The 13,478-nt window shown below is 41.3% G+C and overlaps 1 protein-coding gene across 1 annotated transcript in view; it reads left to right on the top strand.

The window, feature by feature from the left end:
- Positions 1–13,478, top strand: part of DNAH5 (dynein axonemal heavy chain 5) — a 291,695-nt gene that overhangs the window by 236,815 nt on the left and 41,402 nt on the right. The window contains exons 62-65 of the mRNA XM_040494117.1: positions 3,032–3,167; positions 3,972–4,288; positions 4,852–5,007; positions 6,173–6,355. Of these exons, the coding sequence (XP_040350051.1) occupies positions 3,032–3,167; positions 3,972–4,288; positions 4,852–5,007; positions 6,173–6,355 (792 nt within the window). The remainder of the gene's footprint in view (positions 1–3,031; positions 3,168–3,971; positions 4,289–4,851; positions 5,008–6,172; positions 6,356–13,478) is intronic.

The following is a 13,478-nucleotide window of genomic DNA, read 5'->3' as shown; positions in this document are numbered from 1 at the left end:
ATAGAGCAAGCAGGGGAGGGGCAGAGAGAGAGGGAGACAAATATTCCCAGGCAGGCTCCATGCTGTCGGCAAAGGGCCTGATGTGGGGCCCGGACACACAATCTGTGAGATCATGACCTGAACCCAAACCAAGAGTTGGACACTTAGTCCACTGAGCCACCCAGGTGTCCCTCTAATAATTTTGTTAAAGTGGACTGCCCCCCCCACCCAGATTATGTAAGCTTCTGGCCCCATAAAATCTGTATCTGCCTCTGATAAATCCTGCATTTGTTAAATAAGAGGTAGATTCACTCTGTTCTTTCCTTGATGATTTTCTGGAGTTTCCTCCTGCCCCTTCTCAGTCCTCTCTTGTCAGGATTGAGATTCCTGCTCTGGTAGTCCATTCTCTTATGGGAGTCCCAGCAAGGGAACTTCGATAAACACTTCAGTTTCACTATATGCAGAACGAGTGATACTTTTGCTTAAAGATAAATCGCCGGAAAGCAAAATAAGAGCTTTTTAGAAATTTTAGAGAAGTAACTATGTAACCTGTTTGGGTTTGTTAATTATGCTCTGTGAGATTCACTTATCATAATATAAGGAGACAATTAGCATCACAATTTGAAAGCGCCTACTTCAGAAACTATGGGGAAGGCATACTCATTTCTACCATGTTGGACCCTCACCTGTGTTGGGAGATGCTACTGAATACACTAAAAATATTTTACGCCTCATCTTATTATGTTTCAGTTGTAACATTTTTGCATTAATTCATTCAATATGCTTTTTTGGTTTTGAGCATCTGCTGTTAGGACCATACAAGACCTGCTCCCGTAGAGGTATGGCTCTGACTTGAAAACTTGTTTCAACAAATGTCAAGCTTTTAAATTAAAAAAACACAAAATCTGGCTGTGAGTGTATCTACCTCCCACATGCTGGAGTGAATCTGACCGTTAGTCTTTTTGTGGCTCCTTCCTCCTGCATAGGGCTCCTTGAGAGGCCAGGAGGCTCACAGGCTTATGGAAGGCAGGGAGGGGCAGGGCACCCAAGCCCACAGTTCATCATGGTCAGATGGATAAGCTCACGACTCAGGCCTGTGTGTCCCCTGAAGAAGTGTGTGCCCTGCTCCTCTCTGCACAGGGCAGTGCCTTTTGGCGGACCCATTTCCCTAGGGCCTCTGGACAGCTAGTCACTCTCTGGGAGTACTAACAGACAGTGGGCTGGGACACTGCCCAAAGAACCCAGGGGATTCTGCTCCCTGCCCCCACCAAGCTCGGGGGTGGAGGGGGGGAGCTGCTTTAACTCTCATGAATCTGCTCCTCTCTCTTCCCTGTACCCTCATCCCCTAAAGGAGTGTGGGGTCCCAGAAAAAAAAAAGCCAGAGAGGAGGGCCCTGGCCATTTTCTTTTTTGGCCAATTGGGAGTTGGGATGATGAAATTCAGGAAGACAACCTGATCTTTTTTTTTTTTTTAAAGTTTATTTATTTTGAGACAGACAGAGAGAGTACAAGCAGGGAAGGGGCAGAGAGGGAAGGAGAAAGAGAATCTCAAGCAGGATCTGCACTGTTAGCGCAGAGCCCAGCCTGGGACTTGAACTCTCGAACCGCGAGATCATGACCTGAGCCAAAATCAAGAGTCTGACGCTTAACCAACTGAGCCACCCAGGTGCCCCAAGACAACCTAATCTTAAAAATAGCTTTTACATGAAAAGTTTGTTTCAAACGGAGGCATAAATAAGTGATGCAATGTCATACTTCCCAGCTGATATCTTTCTTCTTGGGGAGAAACAAACAAATATGGGCCATATAGACGTGGGGGTGCACCCCAGCTGGGTTTTAGGTTTTCTGCATTAACTCTAGGGGGAAAGGAAAACAGAGCAGACTAGAATCCCAGAGAAAAAACTAGGATAAATATCTTGCTTTTGAAAAACACTGTATTGGGTTGTTATTACAAAAGCAACTGGTGTTCCTTGCGGAAAATACACATAGGTAATCCTGGAAATGAACTCTAAAAGTTCATTTTAGATAAAGAGCAAAGTATTTGCTGTCTGAACATATTCCTTGATTTACATATGTTTTAAAAATATATGTAAAATATAACATTTAAAAATATAATTCAACACATAACTGCTTTATAAGTTGAATTTTTAACTTAGTCATATATCATGAATATCTTTCTTAGTTATAAAAATTTTCACAAGATAATTTTTAATGGCTTCAGAGTATTTGTATTCACTGGCACACCAAAATTTATTTAAATAATGCTCTATTTTATTAGAATTTAGCCTATATAACATATAAATATATACTATATTATGTGTAACGTGTACATATGTTTTAAATGAACTTCAGTGACTGGTCCTGTAGCTAAATCTTTAACTATTCCACTGTTACTTCATACATATAAGTTTTTATAAGTAGAATTAGCAGTTGTCTCAGAGAGAGGCCCATTTGTTTCTAAGAACCGAGCACTGAGTGGCCACAGCATGTGGTAGTCTGGCTCAAGTCTTTTATTGCCATGCAGAGCGCCAGGGAGGGACTGGCTGAGCCAGGTGTCACTGGGATTTGTGACCGAGCCTCAAAACACCACAGTCTGGGGATAATCTAAAGTTTCACCTAAAGAAAAAGGAGATGTGGAGTTAGATAAGGCAATAATGGTGCTAGAATTTTAACATGAGAAGTATTCCTGATTTTCAAGCAAAGATATGTATTTTTTTTACTTTTCTTTGTGCTTTATGATATTAGTAAGTATGCTTGTATTTTATTTCTATTCTTATAGGGAAGTCATAAATGATGCAGATCTCTATTATCTCTTAGTTATTAACACGTGGGGAGAGTCTGACCCGTTGGCTTGGGACCCTACATGAAGGTTTATAAGAGACAGTCTCTGGCTGACACAGGCACAAAGGCACTGAATCTTATGCTTCCTAGGAAATAAATGGCTCCTGGGTCTCAGAAGGGCAGATAATATATAATGGTTTAAAATCATATTTTTGAGCCAGAGGCTGTATTTTTCTGAACATAAATTTCCTTCTGATTATGGCCCTTTTTAGACCTTGCTCGAAGATGCCGAGAGGTGCAGACATAAGATGCAGACCGCCTCCACACTGATTGGTGGCTTGGCAGGAGAAAAGGAAAGGTGGACGGAACAAAGTAAAGAGTTTGCTGCACAAACAAAAAGACTTGTAGGTATGTGTGCAAGTTCCTTTACTGATCAGATTATATGTTGACCACGGTAGGGAGTTAGCAAAGTGGAACTTTTATCAGAATACAAACCAACATTCTAGTACTTCAAATTCCTGTGTGTGTGTGTGTGTGTGTGTGTGTGTGTGTGTGTGCAGATATTTCAGAAGGATGAATATTGGTCTGGCATCTATGCAACCCTGAGTAGATGTATTAATGACCTTCAACATCTTATCAGGTCATTTTTCAATTCCCTTATGAGCGAATGGTCATACTGATCAAGGTCACTTTGAATGGAGGCTCTGTCTTCTGAAGTTGTGTATCTTAGACTCCAAAGTCATACTCTTACATCCAACAAGAGTCGAAATAGTCTAGTGCTTGACATTAGCAGGTATCACTTGACGGACCATTTGGACCCTGTTTAACAAGAAACCAACCTACTTCGTATTCACCAAGGCACAGCAACATGGTTACAGTTTGGTTTCTGGAAGTTCGTTTAAAAGAATGTTTGCCTTTGGAGGGCCTGGGTGGCTCAGTCGGTTAAGCGTCCAACTTTGGCTCAAGTCTTGATCTTGTGGTCGTGAGGTTTAGCCCCTGGTCAGGCTCTGTGCTGACAGCTTGGAGACTGGAGCCTGCCTCCGGTTCTGTGACTCCTCCCTCTGCCCCTCCCCCACTGGTGTGCGCCTTCTCTCTCTCTCTCTCTCTCTCTCTCTCTCTCTTCCTCTCTGTCTCAAAAATAAATGTTAATATTCTGCACAATTACAAGGCTGATTATAAAATACTTCAGTAGTGTTTTGTTTTCCGTTTTAGGGGATGTATTGTTGGCTACAGCTTTTCTATCTTATTCTGGTCCATTTAACCAAGAGTTTCGCAATCTGCTGCTAAATGACTGGCAGAAGGAAATGAAAGCCCGGGAAATCCCATTTGGAGACAATCTAAATCTCAATGAGATGTTGATTGATGCCCCTACTATTAGTGAATGGAACCTCCAAGGTCTGCCAAATGATGACCTATCCATTCAAAATGGAATTATTGTCACAAAGGCATCTCGCTATCCTTTGTTAATTGATCCACAGACTCAAGGGAAGATCTGGATTAAAAATAAAGAAAGCCGGAATGAACTCCAGGTAATTTGAGTTCAAGTATATTTATGTTACTGGTCAAGTTTTATTGTCTCTGATGAGCAGGAGTCCGAGAATAAAGAAATATTTGAAAATAGTAGAGTTGTAATCCTAATAGAGCAATAACCGATGCAAGCCTAAAATCTGATATTAAGATCTTTTCTAAAAATTGTATTTACATTTGTGTTGATCTCTACTAATGCCATCTTTCAAAGGTTGCAGACTCTCTTCTATTAGAGCCTAAAACTCTCCGTGATGAACAGAGCAGGGTGGAGTTCTATCACACTGAGTATACAGCACTTTACAAGGACACATCATGATTATTCCATTATTATTTATCACAAAATTGGTGGTGGTAGTGAGAAGACAGGTTGCACGGGGGAAGAACAGTTTGCTAAGGAAAAGGATGGAAACGGTTTAAGCTTTCTGTATAATTTCACCAAGAATGGGTTCCAGATAAGGATTTCTAAAAACCTCTGCGATAGACTGCTGGAGCACCATTTAATATTTGTCATCTCTGCACCTTGCATCATGATACTGTGAAAGCAACTCTTGGATCCTGTTCCTAGATCACATCTCTAAATCACAAGTACTTCAGAAACCACCTGGAGGACAGTCTTTCTCTTGGAAGGCCCTTGCTTATTGAAGATGTTGGAGAGGAACTAGACCCAGCACTGGATAATGTTTTGGAGAGAAACTTCATTAAGACTGGGTCTACCTTTAAGGTCAGTTAGACCTATTGATAATGATGTGTAGAGCCATAACCATGAGGCCAGGTAAATGTGACATAGATGGAATTTTCTCAATAGGCAGGAATTCAAATTTGAGTCAGTGCAAGAAGCATTTCCTTTTCTCCTCTCCACTTCCTGAGTTGGGATTAAAGTGTTCAAAAGCAGTCCTTTTAGAGATATCTACTTCACTCGTGTGACAGAATCTGACTCCATTTTGATGGTTGACTGTGGACATGTTTCAAAACCCACCATGCCCCTCACCTTTCTGTCCCAAATCTGGGCAAGCTGATAAGAAAACCTGGGGCTCTCTCCTTTGGCAGTGGTGGGACATTCAAGCCATGCAGTCCTCTGTTCATGCCCTGTGTGGGGACTCTCATCCTACCCCTACGCCCTAGCCACCAGCTGTTTTTTCCTACTCTCTCAATCAATTTTTGGGACCTGTTTGGGAGCCCACCTTAATCTTCCCCCAAATCTCCATATGTGAGCAATAAACCTTTTCATTCCCTTTTGGTGCATGTGTGATGTCATCAGTCTTGACCTCTGAACCAAATTTTGGGTAAAGAATCCATCTCACTTCTGTGGTACGATCACACCACTTTTGGTGCAAAATTCTACATTTATGATATATATTAGTGCACATTGAACTCCCTCCCTCCTTCTTCCCTCCTCCTTCCCTTCCTCCTTCTTCCCTCCTTCTTCCCTTTCATCCTAGTGGTTTGAAGCCCTGTGAGTGCCCAATGACCTCTTCTTTTTCGGTTTACAAATACCTCTAGTTACATAATTGTTTAAAGCAATGCTTGATCCTGTGCAAAAAAGGACACGGTAAGGTGCATTTGTTTTACTACTTTTATTTATTTATTTATTTATTTATTTATTTATTTATTTATTTATTATTTTTTTAAGTTTATTTATTATTTTTTAAGCTTATTTATTTATTTATTTTGAGAGAAAGAGAGAGAGAGAGTGAGTGATCAGGGGAGGAGCAGAGAGAGAAGGAGAGAGAGAATTCCAAGCAGGCCTGGCAATGTCAGCACAGAGCCCAATGCGGGCGGGGCTTGAACTCACAAACCGGGAGTTCATGACCGGGTCTGAAAGCAAGAGTCGAATGCTTAACCAGATGAGCCACCCAGGTGCCCTGAACTTTATTTTTATAATAAAGGTGAAAGTTGGTGACAAGGAGGTAGATGTGATGGATGGCTTCAGACTCTACATTACCACCAAACTGCCCAATCCAGCCTACACCCCTGAAATAAGTGCTCGGACCTCTATCATCGACTTCACTGTCACCATGAAAGGTCTGGAAGATCAGTTACTGGGGAGAGTCATCCTCACAGAGAAACAGGTGAGTGAAGCGTGACCATCTTCTTTTCTGCATTGTGTTGTGATTCTTTCACTGGTGAAAACAACATGATAAAAGTTGTAGTAGGATTGAGTCCCCCCTTTTTATTCCTATGTTCTTCCCTTTATTAATTTCCAAGTATCTTAGGTAATTACTAATCGATTAGCCCATATGTTTTATCTGTCTCATAAATCACATTAATCAATTGATTTTGTGTAGACTAATGATGTAACTATGAGGCTGTCAGCCTCAGACTCGGCATCATTATTCTGGTCTTATTTTGCTTTATTTTTCTGAAGTTTGCTCTATTGTGAGTTCTACTTACCTGTTCACTTTTAGGTTTCCAGGATACAGTGAGGTTTTGCTTTCATTTGATTCATGATTATGCTTTTGGAATCTAAAATTAAACCTTTGTACCAGATCACACACCACATTCTCAAGTCTCATTTGTTACCTAAGAGAGCTCTGTGTGTGATCTGACATGACACACATCTGGGGCCTCAGAGCTTCACGGAGTGCCTTTTGGAGGCTGCTGGCTTAGTTATGCTCTGCTAGTATAACTCCATATCTGTTTTCTCTACCTCTGTTTTGCGGAATAACTTCATGATCAACAAAAAATGGCCACTAATTGGTAAACTTCCTTGTTTCGAGTCAGTATTTTCTCTAGGGAGCATGTGAGTCTTAAAAGAATCTAGAGGGTTTCCATAGGACTGCTTTAGTAAAACCGTATGAACTCTCAAAGTTGGTGTTGATTTTCTCCTGGGTTCATTAGCAATGAGGAGTCTAGTTTACTTTATAGCGCCTTCTACACCGACCTAATGGCTTATTTAGGTTAAAATTATTGGCAAAATCTTTGGACTCTGTCCTTCACATTATTTTGATTATTATTATTTTTTTTTTTTTGTATGTTTCATGCTTGGTCTTCTGAGTCCTGTATGTTGATCTCTTTGTTTTTTATGTCCATCCTCCCACTCTTTTCTTTTCTTTTCTTTTCTTTTCTTTTCTTTTCTTTTCTTTTCTTTTCTTTTCCTTTCTTTCCTTTTCCTTTTCCTTTTCCTTTTCTTTTCTTTTCTTTTCTTTTCTTTTTCTTCTAAAAATACTTTCTTTTTATTTTTTACTGCATAGTGCATAAATCATAGAGTCATATGGTTGGAAGGTTCAATCTGACTTTGTAGATTCGTGTGGTTAGTAACCTCTGTACGGCAGGAACTGATGCCAGAGTTCTGAGCACAGACTTGAAGTCTCTCGAAGTAATGGCAGCCTTTGGACCAAGTGCTTGCTTATTTTTGGAGCCTCAGTAGAGGTGGTTGGGAAGCTTAGTGCTGCCATACCGTTACTTGAGGAAGGACTGGGATTCCTGATCAACAGCTTGTGGTGTTGAGCAGGGAACCCGACAGTCTCTGGGGCAGCCTCCGTTCAGCATATCTTAGGCTGCTCTCACCTGTGGCATTGGCTTCAAGGAGATAAGGGGCCCTGATGGCAGTTTGAATAATGTACTCGTCTTTGGTTTTCTCACATTCAGCTGAGATGAATATAGTCTCGTTGGAAGAAATAATTTGGCCTGACAGATTTTGTTTGCAACAAAACAGCTCCGGAGCCATAACTGTTACAATAGAAGTTTGAGATGAAGTGAGGAACACTTTAAACTCCTTTGAAGACTTTGCTTTTAAAAGTTTTATTTAAATGTTTTTATTTATTTTTGAGAGAGAGAGCGCATGAGAGAGAGAGAGAGAGAGAGAGAGAGAGAGAGAGAGAGAGACAGCATAAATGGGGGAGGGGCAGAGAATCCCGAGGGGAGCGGGTTCTGTGTTGTGCAGAGCCTGACACAGGACTCGAACTCACAAACCTTAAGATCATGATGTGAGATGAAGCCAGACGCTTAACCGAGCCACCCAGCCACCCTAACTCCTTTGAAGATGTGAACAGCCTTGAAAATCCAGTATGGATCCCAAGCTGGGCTTTTTCTTACTTCCTGGAAAGGTATCTTGAGTATCTTGAGAAAATTACTCCTTTACTGTTGTCTCCTGATGAGAATCCATTCCAGCCTCACAGTAGATAATTCTTAGAAAAAGTATGGCCATAGGAACGTGACTCTTACTCTTATAATATCAGAGGGTCCCTTACTCTGAACCACATTATTATAGAACATGTAACCTATTTTTTTTTTTTTGAGAGAGAGAGCTCAAGTGAATGAGGGGCAGAGAGAGAGAAAGGGAGGGAGGGAGAGAGAGAGAGAGAGAGAGAGAGCGAGCGAGCAGCAGGACTCACCCAAAGCAGGGCTCGTGTTTACCTAAGGTCGAGCTCATGCTCACCCGAAGCCAAGCTCAAGCTTACCTGATACAGGACTCGAACTCACGAACTGTGAGATCACGACCTGAACCGAAGTCAGATGCTTAAGACGGAGCCACCCAGGCACCCTAACCTGTATTGTCTTTCCTCTAATGCAAGGTCTCATGCAAGAAGTGAGCTGGTGGGCTTAATTTTGATGAATTTTAATTCATTTAATTTTTGATGAATTTTGATGAATTGCACTTCTTGCAAGCAGCCATTTCTTTTGTAGCATCTAGTCCTCTCACCGCATTCCTGTGTCAGCTCACATTGCCGAATCTTCTCAGCCTGGGTGGTGGCAAGTGGGTCTGAGTTGACATCTGGATCCTCCGGGGCATTTCTTGAAATTGCGTAACTCATCTGAAAAGAGCCGGCAGATACAAAAAGTGTTTTTAAGTCTGAATTGTTCCTTTGACCTCAGTGACAAGGCAGTCTTTCTAAACATGATCACCTTTTAGGTAATTATTATATACACGATACCAATATAAAATGTTATAGAGCCAAGGGGGGCTATCAGAAGCCAGGAAGACCCCAGCAGTAAGAAGTTGGTGTTGGCCAGGGTGGGGAGGGGGCGCTGGGGTGGCTCAGTCAGTTAAACGTCAGGGTCTCGATTTTGGTTCAGGTTCATGAGCTGAAGCCCCGCGTTGGGCTCTGCGCTGGCTGTGCAAAGCCTGCTTGTGATTCTCTCTCCCCCTCTCTCTCTCCGCCTCTCCCCTGTGTGCTCTCTCTCTCTCTAAATAATAAATAGACATTAAAGAAAAAGAAGTTGGTGTTAGAAAGCATCTTCCTTTACGCATGGAGCTGAAATGAAGGGTGGTTCTCTACAGTCACAGTAACTTAAACCTTCACTGGTCTGTCGATTCTTCTTGTGGAAGGTGGCTTGGGACAGTACCTTATGACACCAGGGATTCTTTGAATCCATAAACCCACGAGCTGTCCAGTGTCTTGGAGATACAGGTAGTGGGCTCTGGTCTTGTGAGTGCTCGGCCGGACAGCCTGCTGGAGCCTCGGGTTTGTTGGCTTCAGAAATGAAGGGAGGGGTGCCTGGGTGGCTCAGTCGGTTAAGCGTCCGACTTCAGCGCCAGGTCATGATCTCATAGTTCGTGGGTTCAAGCCCCGCGTCAGGCTCTGTGCTGACGGCTCGGAGCCTGGAACCTGCTTCAGAGTCTGTGTCTCCCTCTCTCTCTGCCCCCTGCCCTGCTCACACTCTGTCTCTGTCTCTCAAAAAGTGAATAAACGTTAAAATAATGATGACGATGATGATGATGATAATAAACCAGCAGCAACAACAACTTCCTTGGATTCACTCTAACCTTGCCCCCAGAGAACAAGACAGAAACTCAAAGAGGACTGTATACTATTAGGAGAAAAATACTAACTTAGATTAACAGCATTTACTGGCCACACAACACAGGGCTTCAGGGCTCACCTTGTTCAGAATCCTAGATGAGCAAGCAGGTCCAGCACTTGATTTCCTTCGGAGGTGGAAGAATCACTCAAACTCAGTGGAACCCAGAGGAGAAATAATGTAACGAAGCCCTAAACAGACGTCGTTATCATCAGCTCACTGGTATGGAGAACAATAGGTCTGAGTTCTCTTGCTTAATCTTTCTACTGTCACCCCCAGTGTAAGGTGCAGAAGAGATGGAACCTTTGGGAATGAAAGCCTGGGTGATCCATTAGAAAGGAGGGCTCTCGAGGGCCATCATCTGTTTCCTTTCACTGATTTCAAAACCGTGGTGACAGATGCAGTTGATGTACACCAATAATTTTAGTTTTCATTTGCATCTTTGTTGAGCCACTTAATTTTTGATCATTTAATTAATAGATAGTATGTTTCATGAAATCATCCTGAATCACTACTGTACTTTCTTACTCACTTTGTGGCTGCTTTTCTTATTATCAGAGGTTAATTTCTTTAAAAAAATACATCCTGTATTAGTTGTTTAAAAAAATTTTTTTAATGTTTATTTATTTTTGAGAGAGACAGAGACAGAATGTGAGTGGGTCAGGGGCAGAGAGAGAGGGAGACACAGAATCCAAAGCAGGCTCCAGGCTCCTGGCCTTCAGCACAGAACCCGACGCTGGGCTCGAACTCACAAAGCTGTGAGATCATGACCTGGGCCGAAGTCGGACGCTCAACCGACTGAGCCACCCAGGCGCCCCACAGGTTAATTTCTTTTAATGTTTATTTGTTTTAGAGAGAGAGAGAGAGCACACACATGAGCAGGGGCAGGGCAGAGAGGAAGACAGAGGATCTGAAACAGGCTCCACACTGACAGCAGAGAGCCTGATGCAGGGCTTGAACTCAACTATGACCTGAGCTGAATTCAGACACTTAACCTACTGAGCCAGCTAGGTGCCCCTTATTATCACAGTTTATATAAAACATTTACACGACAGCCTTAGTATATAGAATACATAGCACAAATGTCTACCTCTGTGTGTGTGTGTATGTGTGTGTGTGTTGAAATAATCCCTTTGGTGGGAAAAATGCTTATAGACAAAATGATTTTGATTAATTTTGCTCCTTATTATTATATTTGTTATCTTTATATTTTGCTTCTTATTATTATATATTATATCTTCTTATATATTGGGGGACCTAAGTTATGGTTCAACAGAACTATGTCTAAATCAGCCATACAAATGAAACTATACCTAAACCCTTATCCCCAAAGAGGTTTTCCATTTTAAAAGCTTGAATGAGGGATGCCTGGGTGGTTCAGTCCATTAGGTTAAGCATCCAACCTCGGCGCAGGTCATGACCTCACGGTTCATGAGTTCAAGTCCCACATTGGGCTCTGTGCTGACAGGTCAGAGCCTGGAACCTGCTTCAGATTCTGTGTCTCCTTCTCTCTCTGTCCTTCCCCAACTCACGCTCTGTCTCTCTCTTAAAAACAAATAAACATTAAAAAATTTTTAAAAATAAATGAAAAATAAAATCTTGAATAAATTGTTCTACTTTCCTTCAGAGATAACTTTATCTTTTCCATAACTATTGTCCCATTGTAGTGTTTGGTCATTTACCTACTATTTGGTACATGACAGGTTGCTTTCATAATTCCAAATTGCATTGAGAAAGAATGAAATCGTGCCATTTGCAGCAACGTGGATGGAACTGGAAGGTATTATGCTAAGTGAAATAAGTCAGAGAAAGATATCATATGTGGATCTTGAGAAAGTTGACAGAAGACCACGGGGGAAGGAAAGGGGGAAAAAAGAGTTACAAACAGAAAGGGAGGGAGGCAAACCATAAGAGACTCTTCAATACAGAGAACAAACTGAGGGTGGATGGGGGAGTGGGGGAGAGGGGAAAGTGGGTGATGGGCATTGAGGGGGGCACTTGTTGGGATGAGCACTGGGTGTCGTATGGAAACGATGAACCCTGGGAATCTACCCCCAAAACCAAGAGCACACTTTACACTGTATGTTAGCCAGTTTGACAATAAATCATATTAAAAAAAAAAAAAAAGAAACAGAAAACAACAACAAAAAATCCAAATTGCTTTAAATTGTACTATTTACTTTAGGGTATATTATTTTGTCAGTTTTAATCTTTGGGGGAAATGTACTTCTTAGCCTCATTTTAATTCTTTGGGAATGTAGGTGGTTACTTTAAATGACAAAGTGATTGGTGTTAACAATGATATTGAATTGACCACAACCATCTCAATAATGTTCAAGCTTTAACTTGCTGTTTTTTAAAATCAGGAATTGAATAATTTGCCCCTTTGTCCACATTATAGTAACTGTTGCTCTTGTGAATAATGGCTTTCATAAGCAACATGGGGCTTTTAGTACTGATTCCATAGCTCTCAAGTGGAGATGAGAGCGGAAATGTAGGTTGTAATAAGTCTTGCAAACTGTGTTGAGCATTTTGGACCTTTCAAAACAGCTGAGGGAAGGAGCAAGAAAGGGGGTGATGGCAGAGAAGAGGGTGAGCAAGGAGACCAATTATGGGGAGTAGTCCATGAGGAACAATTAAAGCCTAAACCAGGGCAGTGGCTATGCAAATGGAAGAAATGGATGGAGGAAGAAAACATATTATGTTGGAAGAACTGATAAGACAGGGTGCGGTTTATGGATTTGACAGCCCCATGCTCTGTCTGTTCCCAGCAGACAGGAAAACATGCATCCTTAGCATAAGTACAAGATTAGAAAGTTTTTATCCCTTTTATCCCTTTTTCAGCCACTTTATTATGCTTTAGTAATGATGTGTGAAATTCTAAAGTATGATTTATTTTGTGCCAACCTATAATTTTATTTTTCAAACTGCTTATTTCCCAAATAAGTATTATAATGCTTCCAAAAATCCATGCTTGGAATGAATCAAGGGAGGGGATAAGAGAGGAGACACATCTTTTGAGCAGCTATCATGATTCAGTTACTGTTGTAGCTGCTTTGCTACTTACATGCTCATACTCACTCTCTGAGCTGTTTTTACATCCATCTCACAGATGAGGAAACCGAGGCTCATAGCGTCACATAACATGGCCAGTGTCAGGCAGCCGTTAGATCCTGGGAGCTGTGATTCAAACCTATGTCTTCCTGTTGTCAAACCATCGTTCTTCCCATGGCTTTACATTCCTCCCTTATCTGCCTTCTTCAGGTGAGGAGGTTTTCTTTTTTTAATGTCCAGATTTATTTCAGCTTAATGCTAGATAAAAGCTAGCATGTGTACAGGTATTATGTCGAATTAAGTGGCTGTTATTTTTTAGTTTATTTTTAATTTTTATTTTATTTCATTTATTTTATATATATATATATATATATATATATATATATATATATATAT

This window comes from Herpailurus yagouaroundi, unplaced genomic scaffold (assembly GCF_014898765.1).
Source record: "Herpailurus yagouaroundi ecotype Mexico unplaced genomic scaffold, PumYag 29, whole genome shotgun sequence".
Taxonomy (NCBI): Eukaryota; Metazoa; Chordata; class Mammalia; order Carnivora; family Felidae; genus Herpailurus; species Herpailurus yagouaroundi.
Note: the sequence above shows the minus strand (reverse complement) of the source record. Positions and strands in the feature narration are given on the sequence as shown.